Source organism: Sturnira hondurensis, unplaced genomic scaffold (assembly GCF_014824575.4).
Source record: "Sturnira hondurensis isolate 20B ecotype Veracruz unplaced genomic scaffold, ASM1482457v3 Scaffold0001304, whole genome shotgun sequence".
In the NCBI taxonomy this organism is placed as follows: domain Eukaryota; kingdom Metazoa; phylum Chordata; class Mammalia; order Chiroptera; family Phyllostomidae; genus Sturnira; species Sturnira hondurensis.
Window position 1 is genome coordinate 3,320,550 of NW_028073935.1, and position 20,443 is coordinate 3,340,992.

At 35.7% G+C, this 20,443-nt stretch overlaps 1 protein-coding gene across 8 annotated transcripts in view; it reads right to left on the minus strand.

Moving 5' to 3' along the window:
• The window catches only part of WDR33 (WD repeat domain 33), a 103,423-nt gene that overhangs the window by 54,602 nt on the left and 28,378 nt on the right, over positions 1-20,443 (minus strand). For all 8 annotated transcript variants that reach the window (XM_037070010.1, XM_037070016.1, XM_037069997.1 and 5 more), the window contains exons 2-7: positions 8,809-9,033; positions 7,827-7,895; positions 6,970-7,074; positions 5,203-5,298; positions 4,869-5,020; positions 3,080-3,177 (exon numbers count right to left, since the gene is read on the minus strand). In XM_037070010.1, coding sequence (XP_036925905.1) covers positions 3,080-3,177; positions 4,869-5,020; positions 5,203-5,298; positions 6,970-7,074; positions 7,827-7,895; positions 8,809-9,012 — 724 coding nt within the window. In that variant the 5' untranslated portion in view covers positions 9,013-9,033. The remainder of the gene's footprint in view (positions 1-3,079; positions 3,178-4,868; positions 5,021-5,202; positions 5,299-6,969; positions 7,075-7,826; positions 7,896-8,808; positions 9,034-20,443) is intronic.

The window sequence follows — 20,443 nt, forward strand, 5'->3', positions numbered from 1 at the left end:
AGGATAAGCTGTAAGGATGCAGGTTTCTGATATAACAAAACTCTCTGAAAATCAGAGCTATGTAATTATTACTAAAAATGTCTGAATACAAGATTGCCTTTAGGAATGATGCAAGAAAGGAAAGTATTTAATAAAGAGTTGGACTGAATGATCATAAACCTCCCCTTCAATTAAAATGTTCTTGTATTTTAAATACTTAATCCCAAATGATGGTCTGATCTACAACACTAACATGTTGCAGGCATATGCTTACCTGTCCAATATTGTACAGTGTATACGGGATACATGAACATGTCATCTTTACATAGAGCAACTTTTAGAAGTTGGAAGATCCTGTCCCTGTTTGTTTGACTTAAGAAACTAGAGTTCCATCATCCCCTGATCCCCAACCCACCAAGTGAAAGAGAGCATTAGTTTAATTATTCTATAATCATCTCAAATTCAGAAAATGTAGAAAAATAAGGAATGACAGAAAATGGGTAACTGGAATCTAATAACTAACCCACTACACCAGACCTGCTATTAAAACTACTACTGGGGTGGTATAATTAACTTGGTTTAAAACAGTCATATTTATCCCATATACTCATTGAGATACTAAGAAAAAAATCATCAACTATAAAGCAAGTAAAATATTCTTTTAAAAAAGGAAAAACACAAATAAACTAAAACATAAATCCTGTAAGTACAAACAGGTGCAGGATACTTTTGAGCATGTTTGAAATTTCCACAGAAAAAACTTAAAATAAAAAGAGCCCCCACATAAAAAACAAAATTCACCTTGACAGGTGTGGCTCAGTTGGTTGGGTGTTCTCACACAAAGCAAAAGGTCCCTGGTTTGATTCCTGGTCAGGGCAATTCCCATGGGTTAGGCACGGGTATGTACGAGAAGCAATCCATAAATGTTTCTCTCTTGCATTAATGTCTCTTTCCCTTTCTTTCTCCCTCCCTTCCCCTCTCTCTAAAAATAAATAAAATCTTTAGAGAAAAAATAAAATTCAACCCACAAATCAATACAGACATTGGTGTACTTTTTTAAGCCATCAAAAGAACAGGCAGTGAGTCACCATCCACTTAACTATATCCAAATCCACCTGGATTCAAATCTGAAAATATGTTAACTGCTACTTAATATCTCACATACACTCTAAATTTTAGAAAAAAAATTCTTAAGCACTATGTATAAACAATTTCATTACAAAAACTGAATAATACATTAGAACTTGAGATTAAAATGTTATAATAGGCTTTCTTCTTTTTTTAATTTTTAAAGATTTTATTTATTTACTTTAGGAAGAAGAAAAGGGAGGGAGATAGGGAAGAAGAGAAACATCAGTGTGTGAGAGATCCATGATCAGCTACCTCTCGTATGCCTTCAACTGGGGACCTGGCCTGCAACCAGGCATGTGCCCTGACTGGGAATCTAACCAGCGACCTTTCAGTTTGCAGGCCAGTGCTCAATCCACTGAGTCACAGCAACCAGAGCTGTTCTTCTTCTTAAATCCAAGATGCATAATAGTTTTATATCTGACTTCAGTTATTATAGTCCTAGTCTAGTGTAAAATTGTTTTTGATAGTTCAGAATTGCTTTTAATAAATAAAATTATTTGTTTCTTCCACATTTCTTAGAATTTTCAAAGATTAGAGAAAGCTGTTTATGTTATTTCTATTTAACAGCTAAGACTTCTACTAATAGTGAAGAAAGATGCAACACCAGTGTAGCATTGGGCTAAGAGTCAAGTGGTACGATTCTGGTCCTGACTGTGAACTTGTTTTACACTGTCCATGTCACTTAAGCCTTCTAGGTAATGGTTCTTACCTATAAAACCACTCTTACTTGAGGACTTCAGAGACTACATCTAGTCCAAGCTGTAGAATAGTATGACCTTGTTAGTGAGTGCACTCCTTTCATTATGATAGATAACTATATATCCTCACATCAGTTACCACCATACGAAACTATGGATGAACCCACATAAGATGTACAAAGCCAGGAATGTTTAAGCACATATGATTTTTTAAAGTACTGGTTTGAAAAATGGATTAAATATCAAGAACGTTTATTTTCTTGTGTAGAAAGTATAGTCACTATAGGCTGGATATAAATCTCTGAAAAGATGTAAGAAACTTACAATTCAACCAAGACATCTAACTCTACCAACTTTTGAACAGAAAGGGAAATATCTGAATAATAATTTCTTGACCCCCAGTATCTGTGGCACCCACACAGCCATAGAAACTGTTACTTTTATGGCATACTGAAATCAAAAGTATGAAGTAGAATGCACTCCTGGTTAAATAAGTACAGGTTCAAATCAAGCACTTGAGAAAACTACCTTCCTAATCAATAATAAGCTAATAACACATCATTAGAAGTGTAAACATTTGCGTTTAAATGTTTATATTGCACATTTAAACACAAAGTGAATTTTCTACTTCTAACACTACTGAATTCACATAATTGGTGGTGATGTACTGTATTTCAAAAGCACCACATTAGCCACATTATAAAGTCTAAAACTAAGCTAATCCAAGTAGAAATACAGATTTCTTTTGTAAATGGATTAACAGATGATAGTTAACAAAGAATCAATAAAAGTAAACAAGGAACCCCTCCAAAATTTATGACACATGGGCCATGTGATATAATGTGATACAACAGAACACTGCCAGCTTTCAGAAATAGCAATAGTTAGAAGGAGAGCTATTGGTACCTTCGTTAATTTGTGTTGTAAAAAGACTGTTGGGAGAATGTGAGCTATCTAAATAAAATTATAGTGTCAGTATGTTGGAAAAAAGGTATCTGGATACCAGACAGGAAAAGGAATATAGCCCTAAGAGATGCATAAAGATAAGTGAGTAACTGGAAGAAAGAGACTGAAGAAGGGAAACACCTGTACCTCAAAGAATTCAAAGGAATCTAAAAAATTACTGTGAACCAGACAGATCTTTAAAGAGCCTAAGACAGTGTATATGTAAGAAAACTGAATAGAGATCTAAGCTGATATTGTAGTATTGTGATTTAACCACAAATGCCTTCCTATTTAAATAGTCCAATGAGTACTATTAGTACACATACCTCGGAGAATTCTTTCTTCATGGCAACGAAGAAAGTCCCAGATTCTAACAGTGCCGTCATCAGAGCATGTAGCAAATTTATTATCCGTGGGTGAGAAACTGTTACATGAAGACACACAGCAGGGGAAAGAAGTCAGCATTTAACAGATTATCTGTGCTTCTCAAAAAGGGAAAAATAAAAACACTATGCTGTGTTACAATTAGAAGAGGGAAGTATCCACCCAAGAAGACACTTTAAAGAGAATGTTGTCAGCTAACCATCACATCTCATCAAAAGAAGAATTTAATGAAGTAGTTGCTTCTTAGTTTTCAATCATCAATATTCAGAGTATTTTAACAAGTGTATTACTACTAATGCTAGTCATGCTCCCCACAGTAAGTAATTTCCTGTTGTACCAACAGAAAACACGAAGCTAATTTAAGTGTACAAACTAAATAAATTGTTTTTGCAATATTCCTATAAATAGTCTTTTACATAGGAATACTGCTCAAAAAGTTAGGATTAGCTTCTACTTCAGACACTTCAGAAACAATAAACTGAAAAAATCTGGGCAGGCTATTAACAACTGGTTGCTAAACATTCCCACATATGATGTTTCTCATGTACTTCAAAGGTCTATGGAATCCTTCACATCTTCTTCCTGGCAAGCTATCTTATGAATGTTGCACCTTTTGATGAAAAGGTTAACATAGGGACAGTTAGACTTGTATTTAAAGCTTAAGACCTGCTACAAAGAAGAGAACCATTTTTTTTCTCCCTGTAGTGACAGATCATCAAGTTTCTCGTTGAACTCTAAGAACTCTTTGAACCTTTGAATCCTATGACTAAGAAACAACCAACTGTGAAAACTCAATGTATGGGCAGGACACTACAGCAAGTCTTTGCAGAAACATTTTTATCCACCAATCTTTGTTCAGATCTGAAAGTAGAAATGGTGACTGCAGTGAATGTTTCTATAGAGATGTCAACCTCTTACCCGACATGGGCAGCACAGCCATAGAGAATGCTGTTTAGCTTTATTCTGAGGCTGCAGCAACTCTTCAGGCTGGTTTTTGAAACTTTCTTTTTCCAGTTTTACTGTACATATCTCACTGATATGTACAAATATATACAGCTTGCTGAAAATATTTTACACTGCACTTATTACACATTTGCATAACTGATGGTATCAAGAGTGAATTGGAAGGTTAAGTCCTAGAGTCTTCTTGAAAATGATCCGCTTACAGTTTCAAAGCTTGAAGAACCCATTCATTAATCCATTAATGTTTGCCATATCCAGAGTTACTTGTTGGAGTTTTTAGACCTAGTGCACTTTCCTTTGAAGTCATGGCATAACCAAGCCAACCAGGTCTTCACTTAAGCCTTTTTTTCTTGTATTTTGTGTGACCTCTGGAAGTGTTTTCTGTAGGCTTTAGATTTTATTCAGCTGTATAATTAAAGACTGAATTCTTTATTTGGAATGAAATATTTGTGTCTTACACAGTAGGTAATAAAAAGGAGTAATGTATACACATTATTAACCATAAAGGAAAAGAGAAAATCCGTGCAAAATGCGGCAGACAATACAACTCTAACATATCGTAAAGGCAGATACCAGGACAACACTACTTCAGAAAGGCGCCAGTGAAATGGTGAATGTGTGAAAACAAAGGAAAATATTGTGTTTATAGGGTGCAGAAAGCTTCTCAGAATCTCACAGAGCCCATGCACCTCTGCACCCAGAATACACTTAGAGAATGATTTAACCATGACAGTAGGGACTACAGGAAATGGTATATTGTGTATAAACCTGGCCTCTCTAATCGCCTCCTTATGTGCCTGGAACATCTTGACGTTGTTCATGTTTGACTGCCAATATTTCACGTATCCTCCATGGTCTGCGGTCAACATCCACATGTCATTATGTGACCAGGTCATGGCCCTCACTGGGCTATCATGAGCCTGTGAAAATAAACCATTTGTAAACATTACATACAAGAATATATGACAGGAGGCTTTATAGGAGCATACATTAATCCACAATAATCTGCCCAACTATAAGTTTAAAATGCCAATAAAGTTACAATATCTCAAGTTCTTCATAGTATTACAAAACAATGCTACCATCTGATGATTACTCTTACCTGTAATATTGTTTCAAAATTGAAAGTGAGTCCATTCCACAAGGTGAATTCTCCACTAGAAGCTCCAGTGACCAATCGTCTTCCTTCTGGAGTCCACTGGGGAAGAAAAAAAAGACAGGTTATACAAGGCTACAGATCCTCAGCCTTAATTTTTAAAACACTTAGAATGTACTTACAAAATATCCAACAATCAACATTAAGTAAATGATATTGCCTTTCACCTAAATGTACTAACAAAATAATAAAATCTTTAAAATAAATCAATTAAAACTGATACAGAGTTGAAAAGCACAAGTGTATTCATAGGAACAGCGGGATGAGATGCATAAAATGAAGACTATTTGGTAAATTACAAAGATATGTATGACAACCTGGCTTTTTATTGTTTGCCTACAGATTATGATTTGGATTATTATAAACAAAATCATCCTACTTTCCTAGTTTCTGTTATCTGCTGTGTATCGCAACCCAGTAAATACAACAGGCAACTTCACTATAGACACATTTCTGTGTCTTAATACCTTGTAATATGGACTATGCCACTATGTGCAAATGTCTCCTTACTTCTTATAGATTGAGCCTCAAATGAGAAATTCACCCATCAAGCAAAATATAAGATAGTGAAAGCTCAGATTTTATTCATTTCAAAAAAGTTTTGTATTATGCTAAGATGATATTAAAATTAGTTGCACATCATACTCCTTTTCCCAAATTCCCAAAGTTATCCTACATGTTGGTTGGCTCTACTAACACAAAAACCATTTAAATAAGTGTTTCCTTAATGATATTTCTACTGAGATATGCTTCAAAAGCAAATAGGAGACCTTAGACTGACTGCACCATTTTTATGGAGCTCAAACCAGCATCTCTTCCAGCTCCTCATTTCTCCACGCTGTATATTACACCTCCCTAATATCAGAGGACTTAATTATTTTATTTGCCACATATTTGCTATGACAGTCTTTTATTTGCTCAATCTGGACTATTAACTAGTCTGGCAGATAGATATGGGAAAACATTTTCATTGAAAACCTCTTCAGTTTTCACTATTTTGAACCACATAAATGTACTATTTATTTTTAAATTATATTTTTAAAATTCCAGTGGAAATGTATTGAGTACCTACTATGTACCTTCATGGAGCTGACAATTATGGTCTACCATTTGTCTTCAGCTTCTCTCAGGTATTTTCCCTCCTAGTAACACCCAAGAGTTTTCATTCGCCTTGAGATGCTGCTTTCTAAACAACAAAAGCAATCCCATTCAAGAGCAAATCTGAGACCTGCTGAAATATATATTTATGGCCAGCTCAAAGAAAATTCTATGGGAATTGCAATAAGAAGAAAATGATCTACAAGTAATGCCTGCCCTGGCTAGTGTGGCTCAGTTGATTGAGTGCTGGCCTGCAAACCAAAGGGTTGCTGTTTCATTTACCAGTCAGGGCACATGCCTGGGTTGGAGGCCAGGTCCCCAGTAGGAGGCATGCAAGAGACAACCAAACACTGATGTTTCTCTCTTTCTCCCTCCCTTCTCCTCTCTCTAAAAACAAATAAAATCTTTTTAAAAAGTAAAATAAATGTAATACCTTACTAAATGTGGATAAAGCAGATAAACAACTGGTTATTACAAAATAAAATTATTAGCAATACACTAATTTTTATCCCAGATGTACATTTAAAATAATGTTTAATTTTCTTTGTCCTGTTGAATATATTTGCAGACTAGCTCAGGATTAATTTTTCCAAACATACCCAACAGAATACTTACCCTAACAACAAATACTGGACACTTTACTTTATTTGTTGATGTTCGAACAAATTTTGTTGTTACTGCATTCATAGGATTATTCAACATCCCTATAGGTGGGACCAGCTATTAAAAAAAGAAAAGAAAACTGGGTTGTAAAAGCTCCTGATTATGCAAACCTGGGGCATGCGAAGTGATTATTTTAATATTTAAATACAAATTAACAAATATACAAGACTTGTAAAAAAACTGTAACAATAACCCTGGCCAGTGTGACTCAGTGGACTAAGTGCCAACCTGAGAAATAACAGGTCACTGGCTCAATTCCCAGTTAGAACACATGCCTGGGTTGTGGGCCAGGTTTCCTGTTGGAGGCATGTGAGAGGCTGCCAACTGATGTTTCTCTCCCTCTCTCTCCCTCCCTTCCCCTTTCTCTAAAAACAAAATATATTTTTTAAAATCTGTAATAATAGATTATAAGTATTCTATATTAAATCAAGAAAACTGAAATGCAGGAAAACTAATCGCCAATTATTACTAAGCAAACAACAAAATCAAGTATAAAATTTCCCTAATTATTTCTCAAAGTCAACAATAAGCCAAATTTAAAATTAATTTTCCTATTACACAGACTCTGAGGCAGTGCAGTCTTACGCTGAACACTACTTTCATCTATCATTAGATTAAAAGGAAAATTTAAGTTGAGATAAAAAAAACTCATGGTTTACACAGTATGTTTAGTATCCCTTTAGGAATGTTTTGTTTTTATTACAAAAATGGAAAGAGAAAGTCCATGTTTGAATTTGAGATCACATGTTTTTATGTTCAAATGCCTAATGAAAAAATTATATTAAGCTAGTATAATATTTTATACTTACATCATTATAATAACCTGCATCAGGCTGAATTGCCCGCATATCTCTCTGGTCTCTTTGCCATATTCTATTCTGTTAAAAATAGATTAATTAATTAATCAACTGATATATGATCTAATTGCACTCAATATAAAACTAAATTAACAAAATGTAAGCTATTATTAAATGAGGGAAAACAGGATTAAACTTTTCTCATTATGTTTGAAAACATACATAATAGTTGGTATCTTATCCTACTGACAGATTGTTTAGAATTTCCCTCCTCTCCTTACTCACAATAACTTCCATCAATCATTCGAGATGCTCCTAACTCTAACACATTCTCATGGGCCATACATCCCTTAATTATAGGGAAAGAAAGTAAGAAATAAAGAGATACTCCCAATTCCTTCAAAATCCTCAGCACAAAAACAATTCTTCACATCTTGCCCTTGGTTTTCTTAATTCCTCTCAAGCTCTCCTAGTCTAGTTTCCCAAGGGAAATATATAGAAAAATCTAAATCTGTCTTTACCTCTAAATGAATCTTTTTCTCCTATGTGCATGGGACATACTAATTCCTATGTTGGGAGTCTAACTTTATTAATTTTTGTGAAGATAATTCATGCAGATATATATTTTAAAAAGTACTAGTGGCTGGCTTCACTTAAAAATCTCCCTTATTCGGCCCTGGCTAGTGTAGCTCAGTGGATTGAGCGCAGGCCTGTGAACCACACAATTGCAGTTCGATTCCCAGTCAGGGCACATGCCTGGGTTGCAGGCCAGTTCCCAGCAGGAGACTCACGAGAGGCAACCATACATTGATATTTCTCTCCTCTCCTTCCCTTCCCCTATAAAGATAAATAAATAATCTTTTAAAAAAACTATTAAAAAAATCTCACGAATTCATGAAATACAGATATACCTATTACCCCTCATTTAAAAAATTTTTTTAAAAAAATAAAATAAAATAAAGTCTGGTATCTGAAGCACATGACCTGTACTTACCTCCAAATACTTAATTACGGACGGATTATAGTCTATAGTTTTTCGGTTTACTGCTTTTCTCATTCGTTTTCCATCAAAGGTAAGTTGTTGCATTGCTTGCTGCTGTGCAAAATCAGGTCGCTTATAAAACAGTTGTCGAGGCGCCTGGTGTTGGAACCTTGGCATATGGAAAAAACGAGGAGGAGAACCAATTTCTGTAGCCATAGTGATTGATGTTCTAGATCACTGAGGGAGACAAAAAGTACTTTCACTACAAATATCAACACTGAACATTCCTAATAACATTCTTACACTTCTCTTCTTCTTTATAATATACTTCATTTATAGCTTTTAGTCAATCCTGTTTACAAAACAAACTATTAGATTCAATGGCAGAGACCAGTTACACATTTGAAAAAGGCCAATTCATAGAGTAAGTGCTGCTAATAAGCATTTGCTGTAAAATTCAGCCTGATGGAAGGAAAAACCACAATTTATAAGAGCTTGGGTTGAATGGGTTGTGTTTTGTGCATATGTGGGGTGGGCAAATAGGGGAGGGGCTGGAGAGGCACCATCACTGGGAACTTTTCACATTTTTAAAATGAAATTTTCATTACATGTTTAACAATAAACCAAATCATCTCAACTTCTCCCCCTAATTAGGCAAGCCACTAAACTACTTTGGATGTTTCTTCAACCTGGACAATGAAGTTAATTGTCCCAAGATCCTTTTTCTTAAATGTATTATTTTGCATGAAATATATTATTAACCCTTTTGCCAATGCAGCAACTACGGTAACCTGTTTAACAAAACGGAATGCCCAGACTTAGTTTTCCAATGTTTGTGTGCACAAGTCCATACTATCTATCATTATAATTCTGCTTCTTGTCCCAACTATTACAAAACAATTATTATAATCTTAGTCATGTGATATTATCAAAACTACAGCTGAACACAGAAAGTGGGTAGAAAAAACCATAAATGCTTTTCTTTAAAAAGTCATTGCAAATTTCACATTGTAGAATTGTTCTATTAAATAATAATTCATTTTATTGAACCTAAACCTAAATTTAAGTTAAAAAAACTGTGTACAAGCACTAACAAAACCTCAAAAACTGGAGCAACAATGAACAGTAAAATGAACAGGAAAGATTCATGAGAGGTAAGACTAAAATTGGAAATTATATGGAAAGATTTATTAATATAGAATTGATGCACAGGCACCACCAAAATCACTAAGGCAGTTACTAGCTATGAGTACACACACACGAGGAATTGCTGAAATATGTGAAAAATCCCTGTGGCACAAGAAATGCAATTCATCAATAGCACTAAAGTACTTAACAGGCACTAAAGACAAACAGACACAGACCGTGGGCACCAACCACACAGTGTTCTCAAAAGACTGATGAGTTTATCAGAAGATATCAGAAAGAAAGTAGTATGAGAATCTACTACTACAGAAAGAATCTACAATGCTTGTCTGCCAGAAACTATCATAGGCAATAGAGATACAATACAGCTGAGGCTTACAGCATAACTCACTCAGCCTTGAGTAGTTTAAATTTAGAGTAGGATGGAAAGCAGGGAGGAAAAGACACTGTCAGAAAAGAAACAAAATAAGTGAGATTCACTCATCCACTAGGCATTCCATGGCCAGCCAGCATAATTTTAACCAAATAATCCGAAATAATCTTCCCCAACCAAACATTTCTGACTCTATTAACCATCACAACTGTTTTCCAAATAAAACACGGGTGAAAGATACATTTTTACAGGAAAATGACCTTGCTAAAATAAAGCTTAACTAATTCCACAAATTCAATCCAAAATGAACTCAGTATAAAGCACCAAATGCTTCACATAATTGAATAAAAAGATCTTTAAACTATGCTTCAGAAGGTCTAGAACTGAAAGCTCTGCATCAAAAAAATCCTATGACCTGGAAGGTCATCAATGGGCCTATAGTAGTTTTTCTGTAAATGAGAAGTCACACCCTGTGTGTGGATGGTTCCTTGAAATCAATATGGCTAACAAACAGCATTACTAGTAATAAAAAAGCAGAATACACAGGACTAAATTACACATTTTAAAGGGAAGAAATGCTTTTGTGAAACTTCTGTTACAGTTGTACATGTATGTATACTGGGTCATAATATAAAAGTATTTTCTTCCTGTTAATTTGTCAAAAGTAAAAACAATAGCTTAATGTTAACAAACCATTAAGTGAAAACCAGGGTTACCTATCCATGCACCTTCCATTTATGATCACTTAATTCCTGCTGTCACTGTGTATCTATAGCCAAAGAAATTCACATACAGCATCTGTCCAGTATGGCACCAGAGTCTAGCCTGATTATCACATCCAACAATTCTTCCCACATCTATCACTAATCAGAACTTCTGATCAGCACAACAAAGCTTGTTTTCCCAAGTGAAATGCAAGAATTCTAACTAAAAACAAATTATTGATGCATTAAATAGCTAGGATATAAAGTACAATTACTATAGGGCTTTTAAAAATAATAAATGGGCCTTGGCTGGTGTGGCTCAGTGGACTGAGTGCCAGCCTGTGAACCAAAAGGTTGCAGGTTCAGGTTCTATTCCCGGTCAGGACACATGGACTGGGTTGCAAGCCAACTCCCTGGTTGGGGGGGTGTGCAAGAGGCAACTGTTGGATGTACCTCTCACACATCAATATTCTTCTCTCTCTCCTTCTCCCTCCATTCCCCTCTAAAAACAAATCTTAAAAATCTTTAATAAATAAATAAATCATTTCAAGATCATCACTCTCACTAACACAAACCTAGCCTTCAAGGTCAGAACTTTGGCCTGGGAACCTCTGTTTTAGATTATCTATCTCCAGACCACTAGGTCCTGGCATACATAATCTACCCTAAAAAAAGATTTGATACCTAATTTGAACTTTGAAGAGATCTGCATGAGTGGTATACAAAGCCAAATAACAAAATGATCAACATGTTCCCTTTTTTGTTGTCTAGTCTTTAATAAATGTGAATCCTGAACAAATCAGGAAAAATTATATTGAGACATTTAATCCCTTAAAGAATAAAATAGAAAGCAGCTGTTTACATAAGTGGATTTTAAAAGTTCACATGATTTTGCTGGACTGTGGTAAGACATACAAACCTATGGAGAAGGTTACATACCATATGCTTCCACTTAATTTTTTTTCTTTGATTGATTCTAGAGAAAGGGGAAGGGAGGGGAAAGAGAGGGAGAAAGAGAGAGAAAAAGAGAGGGAAAAAGAGAGGGAGAGAAACAGATGGGTTGCCTCTTTCATGCACCCTGACTGGGGACCAAATCTGCAACCCAGGCATGTGCCCTAGCTGGGAATTGAACCTGTGACTTTCTGGTTTGCAGGACAATGCCCAACCAACTAAGCCACACCAGCCCAGGCCCATATGCTTCCATTTATATGACACTGTTGAAATAACAAAATGACAGAGATGGAGAATGGTGACTGTCAGGAGTTAGAGATGATGGTGGAGGTGTGGTTATCAAAAAGGAATTTGTATAGAGATGAACTGTTAAGTATCTTGACTACGGTGGTAGACACACAAACATACACATATAATAAAATCACAGAGAACCACACACAAGAAAACCTCAGGAAATTTTGAATAATATCTGTAGGCTATATCAATGTAATTACTCAACTTGTAATACTGTTTTTCAAGTTGTTACCATTGTGAGCAACTAGGTAAGATATACAGGATCCCTCTACATCATTTCCTGCAAATGCATTTAATATAAAATTATCTCAATAAAGAATCAATTTTAAAAAGTTAACATGAGCAACTCACTAGTTGGTAAGATCAAACAACCCATACTGAGAACACACATATGGAATAGTCAACTTAAAGGAATTCTTTAAAGACTACTACCATAAATTTGTTGATGACTAAACTTGACATTAAAAACTAACTTTAATTAACTCTCGATATATAAGTTTTCCAACTTTTTTAGCCTTCAGCCACAGACTTAGCTGCATAACTTTTCCTAATTTGGCGTAAGCAGCTTCCACTGCATGCTTAGCTATAACGTTAAATAAACTTTTTAGTAGATACTACACTGGACCATATTAATGTATGTTACTTGACACTGTACTAGGCTTTTTACATTTAGTTTCCCTATTTCAAAAGCTGACTTTAAGATATAATGTCCAGGACCATATATCTGGCTATCTATTTAATTAGAAAGGAACAACAGTTCAGTATTTCAAAAGTATAATTCTGACATTTAAAAAAAAACTGTTTGGGGGGAGAAAAATTTGAAAATTAAAAAAAAAAAAGTTCTCAAAGGAGATAAAATTACTGTGTGGTTTTTCCCCCCTGGTCATTAGCATACAAAGAAAGAGGATTTTCCCATTGTTTTTAATTGGATTATACATTAAGTTATCAATTATTTAAAACCATAAATTTGGGCAAACTAATTCTCACTGGATTACTGAATTCACTTTTGCAAAAGTAAACAAAAATGATGTAACATTTTCTAAATAAGGTAAATATATATCAAGTGCATAAAGTGACCCCTCCCCCCTTGTAAAGCTGGAATAAGGAATGCAAAGTTTCAAGAATGAGCTGAAACTAGGAGTTCCCAAAGGCAGGCTTGAAGTTTCTCATCTTTACTCTGATTTAATGGTATGGAAAATAAACTGGGCAGCAGAGGTTTTTAAAGCTCCCAGATAATACTGAAGTGTGGCACAATTTGAATACCACTGGACTAAGTACCACTAACCACTACCACTAACTTGCTGGCTTACTTATACCAGCAAGTTCTTAAATTTTTTATTTCAGAACCTTTTACTCTTAAAAATTAAGGATTCACCCATATTTGTTTACTATGGTATTTATACATACATGCCACACTAGAAATTAAAAAAGAAAAACACAAAGTAATTCATTTTAAGACAATAAATATCTCTTCCACAAGCAGCCTGAGGTGACCTCTGAAAATGGTTTGCTGTTTACTTAACCCAGAAAACCCCACAAAATCATGCAAATCAAGAGGTTCAAATCGTCGATGTTCCTTTTAAGAACACTTACGTAACTGCCCAGAACATCAAGGGTATGCATATATCCAAATGGCCACCACATAACTGATGGATGTCACTTTACAGAAGCAAAGTGTGCCATTTTATTGTTACAATGGTGGAGTTGATCGGCATGCCCAGGCCAAACACTGGAGATGGACACAAGTTTGGTGACCCCAAAACATTGCTAAATTTCTGCTGCACATGTTTAAAAATGCAGAGAGCAATGCTGAACTTGATGTAGATTCTCCAGTCATTGAGCACATCCAGGTGAACAAAGCTCCCAAGACCTGGCAGAGAACTTAGCTAGAAGGTGGATTAACACAGTTATCCTTGCCACATGGAGATGATCCTTACTGAAGAGTAGGTTGTTCCTAGAGGAGGCTCCACAGAAGTAAAAGATAACCAAGAAACTGAAGAAACAAAAACTTATGGCTCAGGAGTAAATTCAACATAAAATAAATGCTAATAAATACTTTTTTAAATGGTAAATTTTATCATAACTACTTCTCCTTCCCTAAGAACTAGTGAGAAAAATTATTTTTGTGTCTTATATTTTTATAAATCTCTTTAATGCCTAGCTTACTTGAAAACAGATGGATTCTCATCCTGCTTCTATATTCAATCTGTTGCCCTCTTAACCTCTTAAATTTATGAAAAATATCTGGACCCACAAAGACATATATTTGGAAAATGAGATAGTATTTTAATAGCCTTCTCAGATAATGTGAATATTCTTTGGTATTTCAACAAAATTTGGCAAGTGGTAGCTTACTAAATATCGTCTGTCCCTGTAACATGACATCTGAAATCTTATCAATAAACTTTTTGAACTCTCACATTTAAAGGCACTGGTTTACTTGGTGCTTTGAAACATTTACCCCTGCTGCATGATTTTAGAACAGCATGTGCTGACAATTTGTAAACCACTGGTTCCACAGAATTACATGTAATTGTCACATTATTTATGAAACAAAAAATAATCACATTTTTATTAAACACATTATAGTTCTTATCATTAAAATGATTAATTATTGGGGAATTCAATCTCACATGACAAATACAAGTTTTCCAAAACTCTATTTGTTGCTTGAAACCTCAAATTTTTTTATCACTGGCAACAAATATAGTTGTTTTCCTTGAAGCAACAGTCTACCCTACACTGATCTAGAAATTTACCATATACTCCAATGTGAAATACACAGTTTGTCCTTTGTTTCTTTTATATGTATTATTTTCATATAGACTATTTTTAAAGCACTTTTATATCCATAGCAAAACTAATAAAGTACACACATACGCACATACAGCCCCTTCCCCCACAACATCCAGTATCAGAATGCTACATTTATTTTTGTGTATTTTTTATGGTACATTTATTAAAATCAGTAAACCAACACTGAACCCAAAGCCCATAAACTTTACATGAGGGTTCCCTCTTGGTACTGTACATCCTACATGTTTTGATAAATGTATTCAGATTGGCTTTTTCCACTTAGTCAATGTATTTAAGGTCCTTCCACATCTTTTCCTTAATTCAATAGCTCATTTGTTTTTAGTGCTAAGATTCCACTGTCTTGACTGTTTATCCATTCACCTAAAGAAAGAAGGCCTTCCTGGTTGCTTCTAAGTTTTGGAAATTATGAATATGTCTCCTAAAACACCCACGAGCAAGTTTTTGTTTATTTTAAAATATTTGCATATTTTCAGTTTATTTGGGTAAATACAAAGAAACATGACTGCTGAATCATCTGCTAAAAGTACACTTAGTTTTGTAGGAAACTGCCAAACTGTCCAAAGTGGCTGCACTATTCTGCGTTCCCACCAGCAGTGAATGGGAGTTGTTTTTCCACATCCTCACAGACATCGAGTGTTCTGTGTTTGGGATTTCAGACACCCTAATAGGTATGTAACCGTATACAATTTGAGCATCTTTTCATATGCTTACTTAACATATGTATATCTTGTTTGGTAGTGTGACTGTTCAGATTTTATGCCCATTTTTAAATCAAGTTTTTGTTTTCTTATTCTTTAATGTTTAAGAGTTCTTCCCGGCTGGTGTAGCTCAGTGGATTGAGCGCAGGCCTGCAAACCAGAGGATCGCAGTTCGATTCCCAGTCAGGGCACATGTCTGGGTTGCAGGCCAGTTCCTGGCAGGGGACACACAATACATTGTGTGTCCCCGGCAGAGGCAACCATACACTGTTATTTCTCTCCCTCTCTCCTTCCCTTCCCCTCTAAAGATAAATAAATGAATTTTTTTTAAAAGAGTTCTTAATTTTTTACACCAGTCCTTTATCAGATATATTCTTCTGCAAACATTTTTCCCATTCTGTGCCCCATCTTCTCTTACCTTTTTAAAGTTTCACGCAATAAAATGCACTTTTTGGAGTACATTTTAACTTTTGACAAGCACACAGAATTATGGAACAAACACAGTGAAGAGGCAGAACAGTTTAACATATCATCCCCAGATGTTCCTTCATATTGGCACTCTGTGTGCAATATCCTACTACTACTTCTAACCCTGGCAGCCACTCATCTTGAAACTGTCAACAATGAACACATTTGGGTATCAGATCATAGAGTCTAGGAATACAGTTAATAGACTTGAATTAAATGTTTCAATTGCTTGGGTTGTCATGTAGCTTAGTCAAAGATTAAGAAAGTATGTTAGCCCTGACTTGTGTAGCTCAATGGGTTGAACACATTCTTGCAGACTGAAAGGTCACTGGTTCGATTTCCCATTGGTTTGATTCCTGGTCAGGACAAATGCCTGGGTTGCAGGCAGAGTCCCTGGTTGGGGCCCATAAGAGGCAACTGAGCGAGGTTTCTCTCACATGGGAGGGGAAGGGAGGGGAGGGCAGGAGGAAATCCTTAAAAATAAAAACAAAGTTAGTTTCTCTGACCTACCCTGACCAGCTCAGTTCATTTGGCATTGTACCACAGTTCACTTCCTGATGGGCACATGCCTGGGTTGGGGATTCAATCACCCATCAGGGCATGTGAAAGAGGCAACAGATCTCAATGCTTCTCTCCCTTTCTCCTTCCCTCCCCTGAAAATAAATAAATATATTAAAATAGAAAAATGTAGCTAAAGCACAAAACCATCACTTGTACATGCTATTCTTCACTTCCTGCCCAGCACCCCTTGTTCTCAATTTAGTTGTAAGTGGCTGTAGTAGTCTCCTTGTCAAACAGGAGATAACTTCAGAGTCGTGAGGAGAATTTGAGTTTATTTTGCAGAAGAAATAAATGCCTTTAAGAAAGTTGCAACTAGCTGCTGACACCCAGAAGTCTGGTGGTACAAAATGTTATCTGGACTAAAGAAACAGACTGAAACTGAAATAGATTCAGTTCACTGAAACTTACCCCTTACCCCGCCTTTACCCCCTAACCTCCTTAAAAACCTCCCTCCTTCTACTTTTAGGAAAACATGGATATGAGAGATCCTGCTCTCCCAGCTTCTCCATTTAGCCAAATCAAATAAACCTCGTTCTATCTCCATGCAGCAGTGTCTCAGTGTTTGGCTTATTAGCATATCACGTACACCAACCTGAATTTTGGAAGGTGGTTCAGTAACAATGTTGCCCATCATTCTAGCTTTTTTCTTTTCCAGAATATCAAATAAACAAAATCATACAGTGTGTAGCCTTTTCACTCTGGTATTTCTCACTTAGCTTAACAGTTTTGAGATTCATTAATGTTATTGCAAGTAGCAAGATTCTTTTTAGCTGAATTCTATGGGTATCAGTTTATTCATCTACTCACCAATTCAGGGACACTTAGATTGTTTGTGGTGCTTGGCAATTTGAAAAAACCTGTCATAAACATTTGTGTGTAGACCTACACACAAGACCTACAGCCAAGATTGCTTTATCCAGCAAAGCTTTCATTTAGAATGGAAGGACAGATAAAGTGCTTCTCAGACAAGGTGAAATTCAAGGAGTTCATCATCACCAAGCCCTTATTATATGAAATGCTAAAGGGACTTATATAAGAAAAAGAGATGAAAAATATGAACAGTGAAAGGACAGCAAACTCACAGTTATTAACAACCACACCTAAAACAAAAGCAAACCAAGAGGACAGCTAGATCAGGAGTGGAACCATAGAAATGAAGAGCACACGGAAGGTTAGCAACAGGGGAGTGGGAGGAGGAGAAGGGGGGAGAACGTACAGAAAATAGCATAGACAGTAGATAGAAAATAGATAGGGGGGAGGGCAAGAATAGTAGGGGAAATATAGAATCTAAAGAAATTGAAACACGTGGTTATAAACTAAGGGGGGGAGAATGGTGGGGGAGGGAATGTGCGGTGGAGGGGAATGAAGGGGGGGAATAGAACAACTGTAATGGCATAATCAATTATATATATATATAAACAAAAAAAAGATTTTATTTATTTATTTTTAGGAAGAGAGAAATAGAAGAAATCATGAGTGTGTGGTTGTCTCTCACTCTCCCCCTACTGGGGACCTGACCTGCCACCCAGGCATCTGCCCTGACTAGAAATCAAACCAGTGACCTTTTGGTTCCAAAGCCAGCACTCAGTCCACGGAACCACACCAGCCAGGGCTGGATTACTGTAACTTTACAGAATGTCTTAATATAACACCTAGGCTTCAGATCAGATTCTCCACCTATGTTGCTGATGATCAGGAAAAATTACATCTTAACAATACTGAATCTTCAAATCATAAGGAGGTAATTTTCTATAATTATTTAGGCTTTATTTTTTTCCATCAGCCTTTTATAGTTTTCAGCACATACATCCTATATGTATGTAGGTATATGTGTGTCTGTGTGTGTGTGTGTGTGTGTATTCGGATTTATACCTTTTGAGGAGTGCTACTTAATTGGTACTATTTTTTTTAACTGATTTCCATTTCCAGTTGTTCACTGCTGGTATAAACACATAATTTTTAACATTGCCCAAAGATCCTGCAATCTTGTTAAGCTCGCTAGTTTAAGAAACTTTCTTGCAGATTCCTTGAAGTTTTCTGCATAGACAATCATGCCATCCACAAATAGGGGCAATTTTCTTTATTTATATGCTAAAATCCCTTTTATTTCTTGCCTTACCATGGTTCTCAACCTTAGAGGAGAAAGTATTTAGTCCTTCACATACAATACTCACTGTTATGTATGACACAAGCCATAGATATTTGCAAATGACCTTTATCGGGCCAAAAAAATCCCTTTTATTCCAAGTAGGTAAGAATTTTTACTGTGAAGTGTGAAGAATTTTGTCAACACAATTTGAATTTGAGATATTTAATGATTTGATACATTAAAAACTCAATTTAAAGCTCAGTAAAATTTTACTCTCACTCAACTTTACTCTCACTCAATAGAAGTCAGAATTCAACTCTGTTCTTAAGAAAATAATTTCCAGCCTTGACTGGATGGTTCAGTTCGTTGGAGCATGGTTCCTTACACCAAAAGGTTGCTGATTCAATCCCCAGTCAGGGCACATACCTGGGTTGTGGGTTCAATCCCGGTTGGGACACAGAGGGGAGGCAACAGATTAATGTTTCTTTCATATTGATGTTTATGTCATCCCCCACCACTTTCAAGTGGTGATTTAAAGAAAAAATTTTTTTCTTCCATTCAAGGACATAGTTAGCATATGTAGAATCTTTCTAAAGCAACAGAGGTTCTATTCAATCTTCTTTAATAACTAGACAATATTAATTTATAAGTGACAAAAATATAAATTCAGTTGCTAATTCTATGTTGAATTAAGTTTTCAACCAAAAACTTGAGATAGTTTTAATCTGAAAATTCTGTAAAACTGAAAGACAACATGAATGTGAGAAATGGAGAATTCAACCCAATATAGTATTTCTAGTCAACTAACACCACCTTCATCATTCCGTCATTATAAATAAATGAGGCACGAGTCAAATATCTGAGTCTGTTTGAAATGCGTTTTATTTATTTGTAGCTTTACCTGAGGACAATTTCATTTGCTTTTTTTAGAGAGAGAAAGAAAGAAAGGAAAGGAGAGAGTAATGAAGAGAAACATTGATGTGAGAGATGCATCAATCATTTGCCTCCATAGGCACCCAAATTGGGGCTATATGCGCCTGGAAGGGACTGTATGTGTTTGGATCGGGGTCACACACACACATGTGCCAAGACAGGAGATAAAACCCAAAACCTCTGCATATGCCTGACCAGAGGTGAACTACAATCTTTCGGTTACAGGATGACGTTCCAACCACTGAGCCACACCAGTCAGGGCTGAAATACTTTTAACCAAAATTAATTTAAATGTGAAATAAAAAACAACTCTCGAAAAAAGTTATCCTTTCACATGTGCTAAGCAATACTTTCTATTCCCAAACTGGAATCTGGAATCTATTAATAATTTAGAAGCCCCTGGAGGTTGATGGTATCAGTACAAGGGGAATAATCTACACAATGAGAACTATTAATGCCAAAGGCTCTGATGGGCACAATCTATGGAACAAGGTTATACCTACCAAGCAGACACAACTGTACTTTTTAATCCATGAGAATTAAACAATTTAATTGGTTCTCTAGAGCTAGAGGACAGAAAATACAGAGAAAAGAAGTTAACAAAACAACTGCA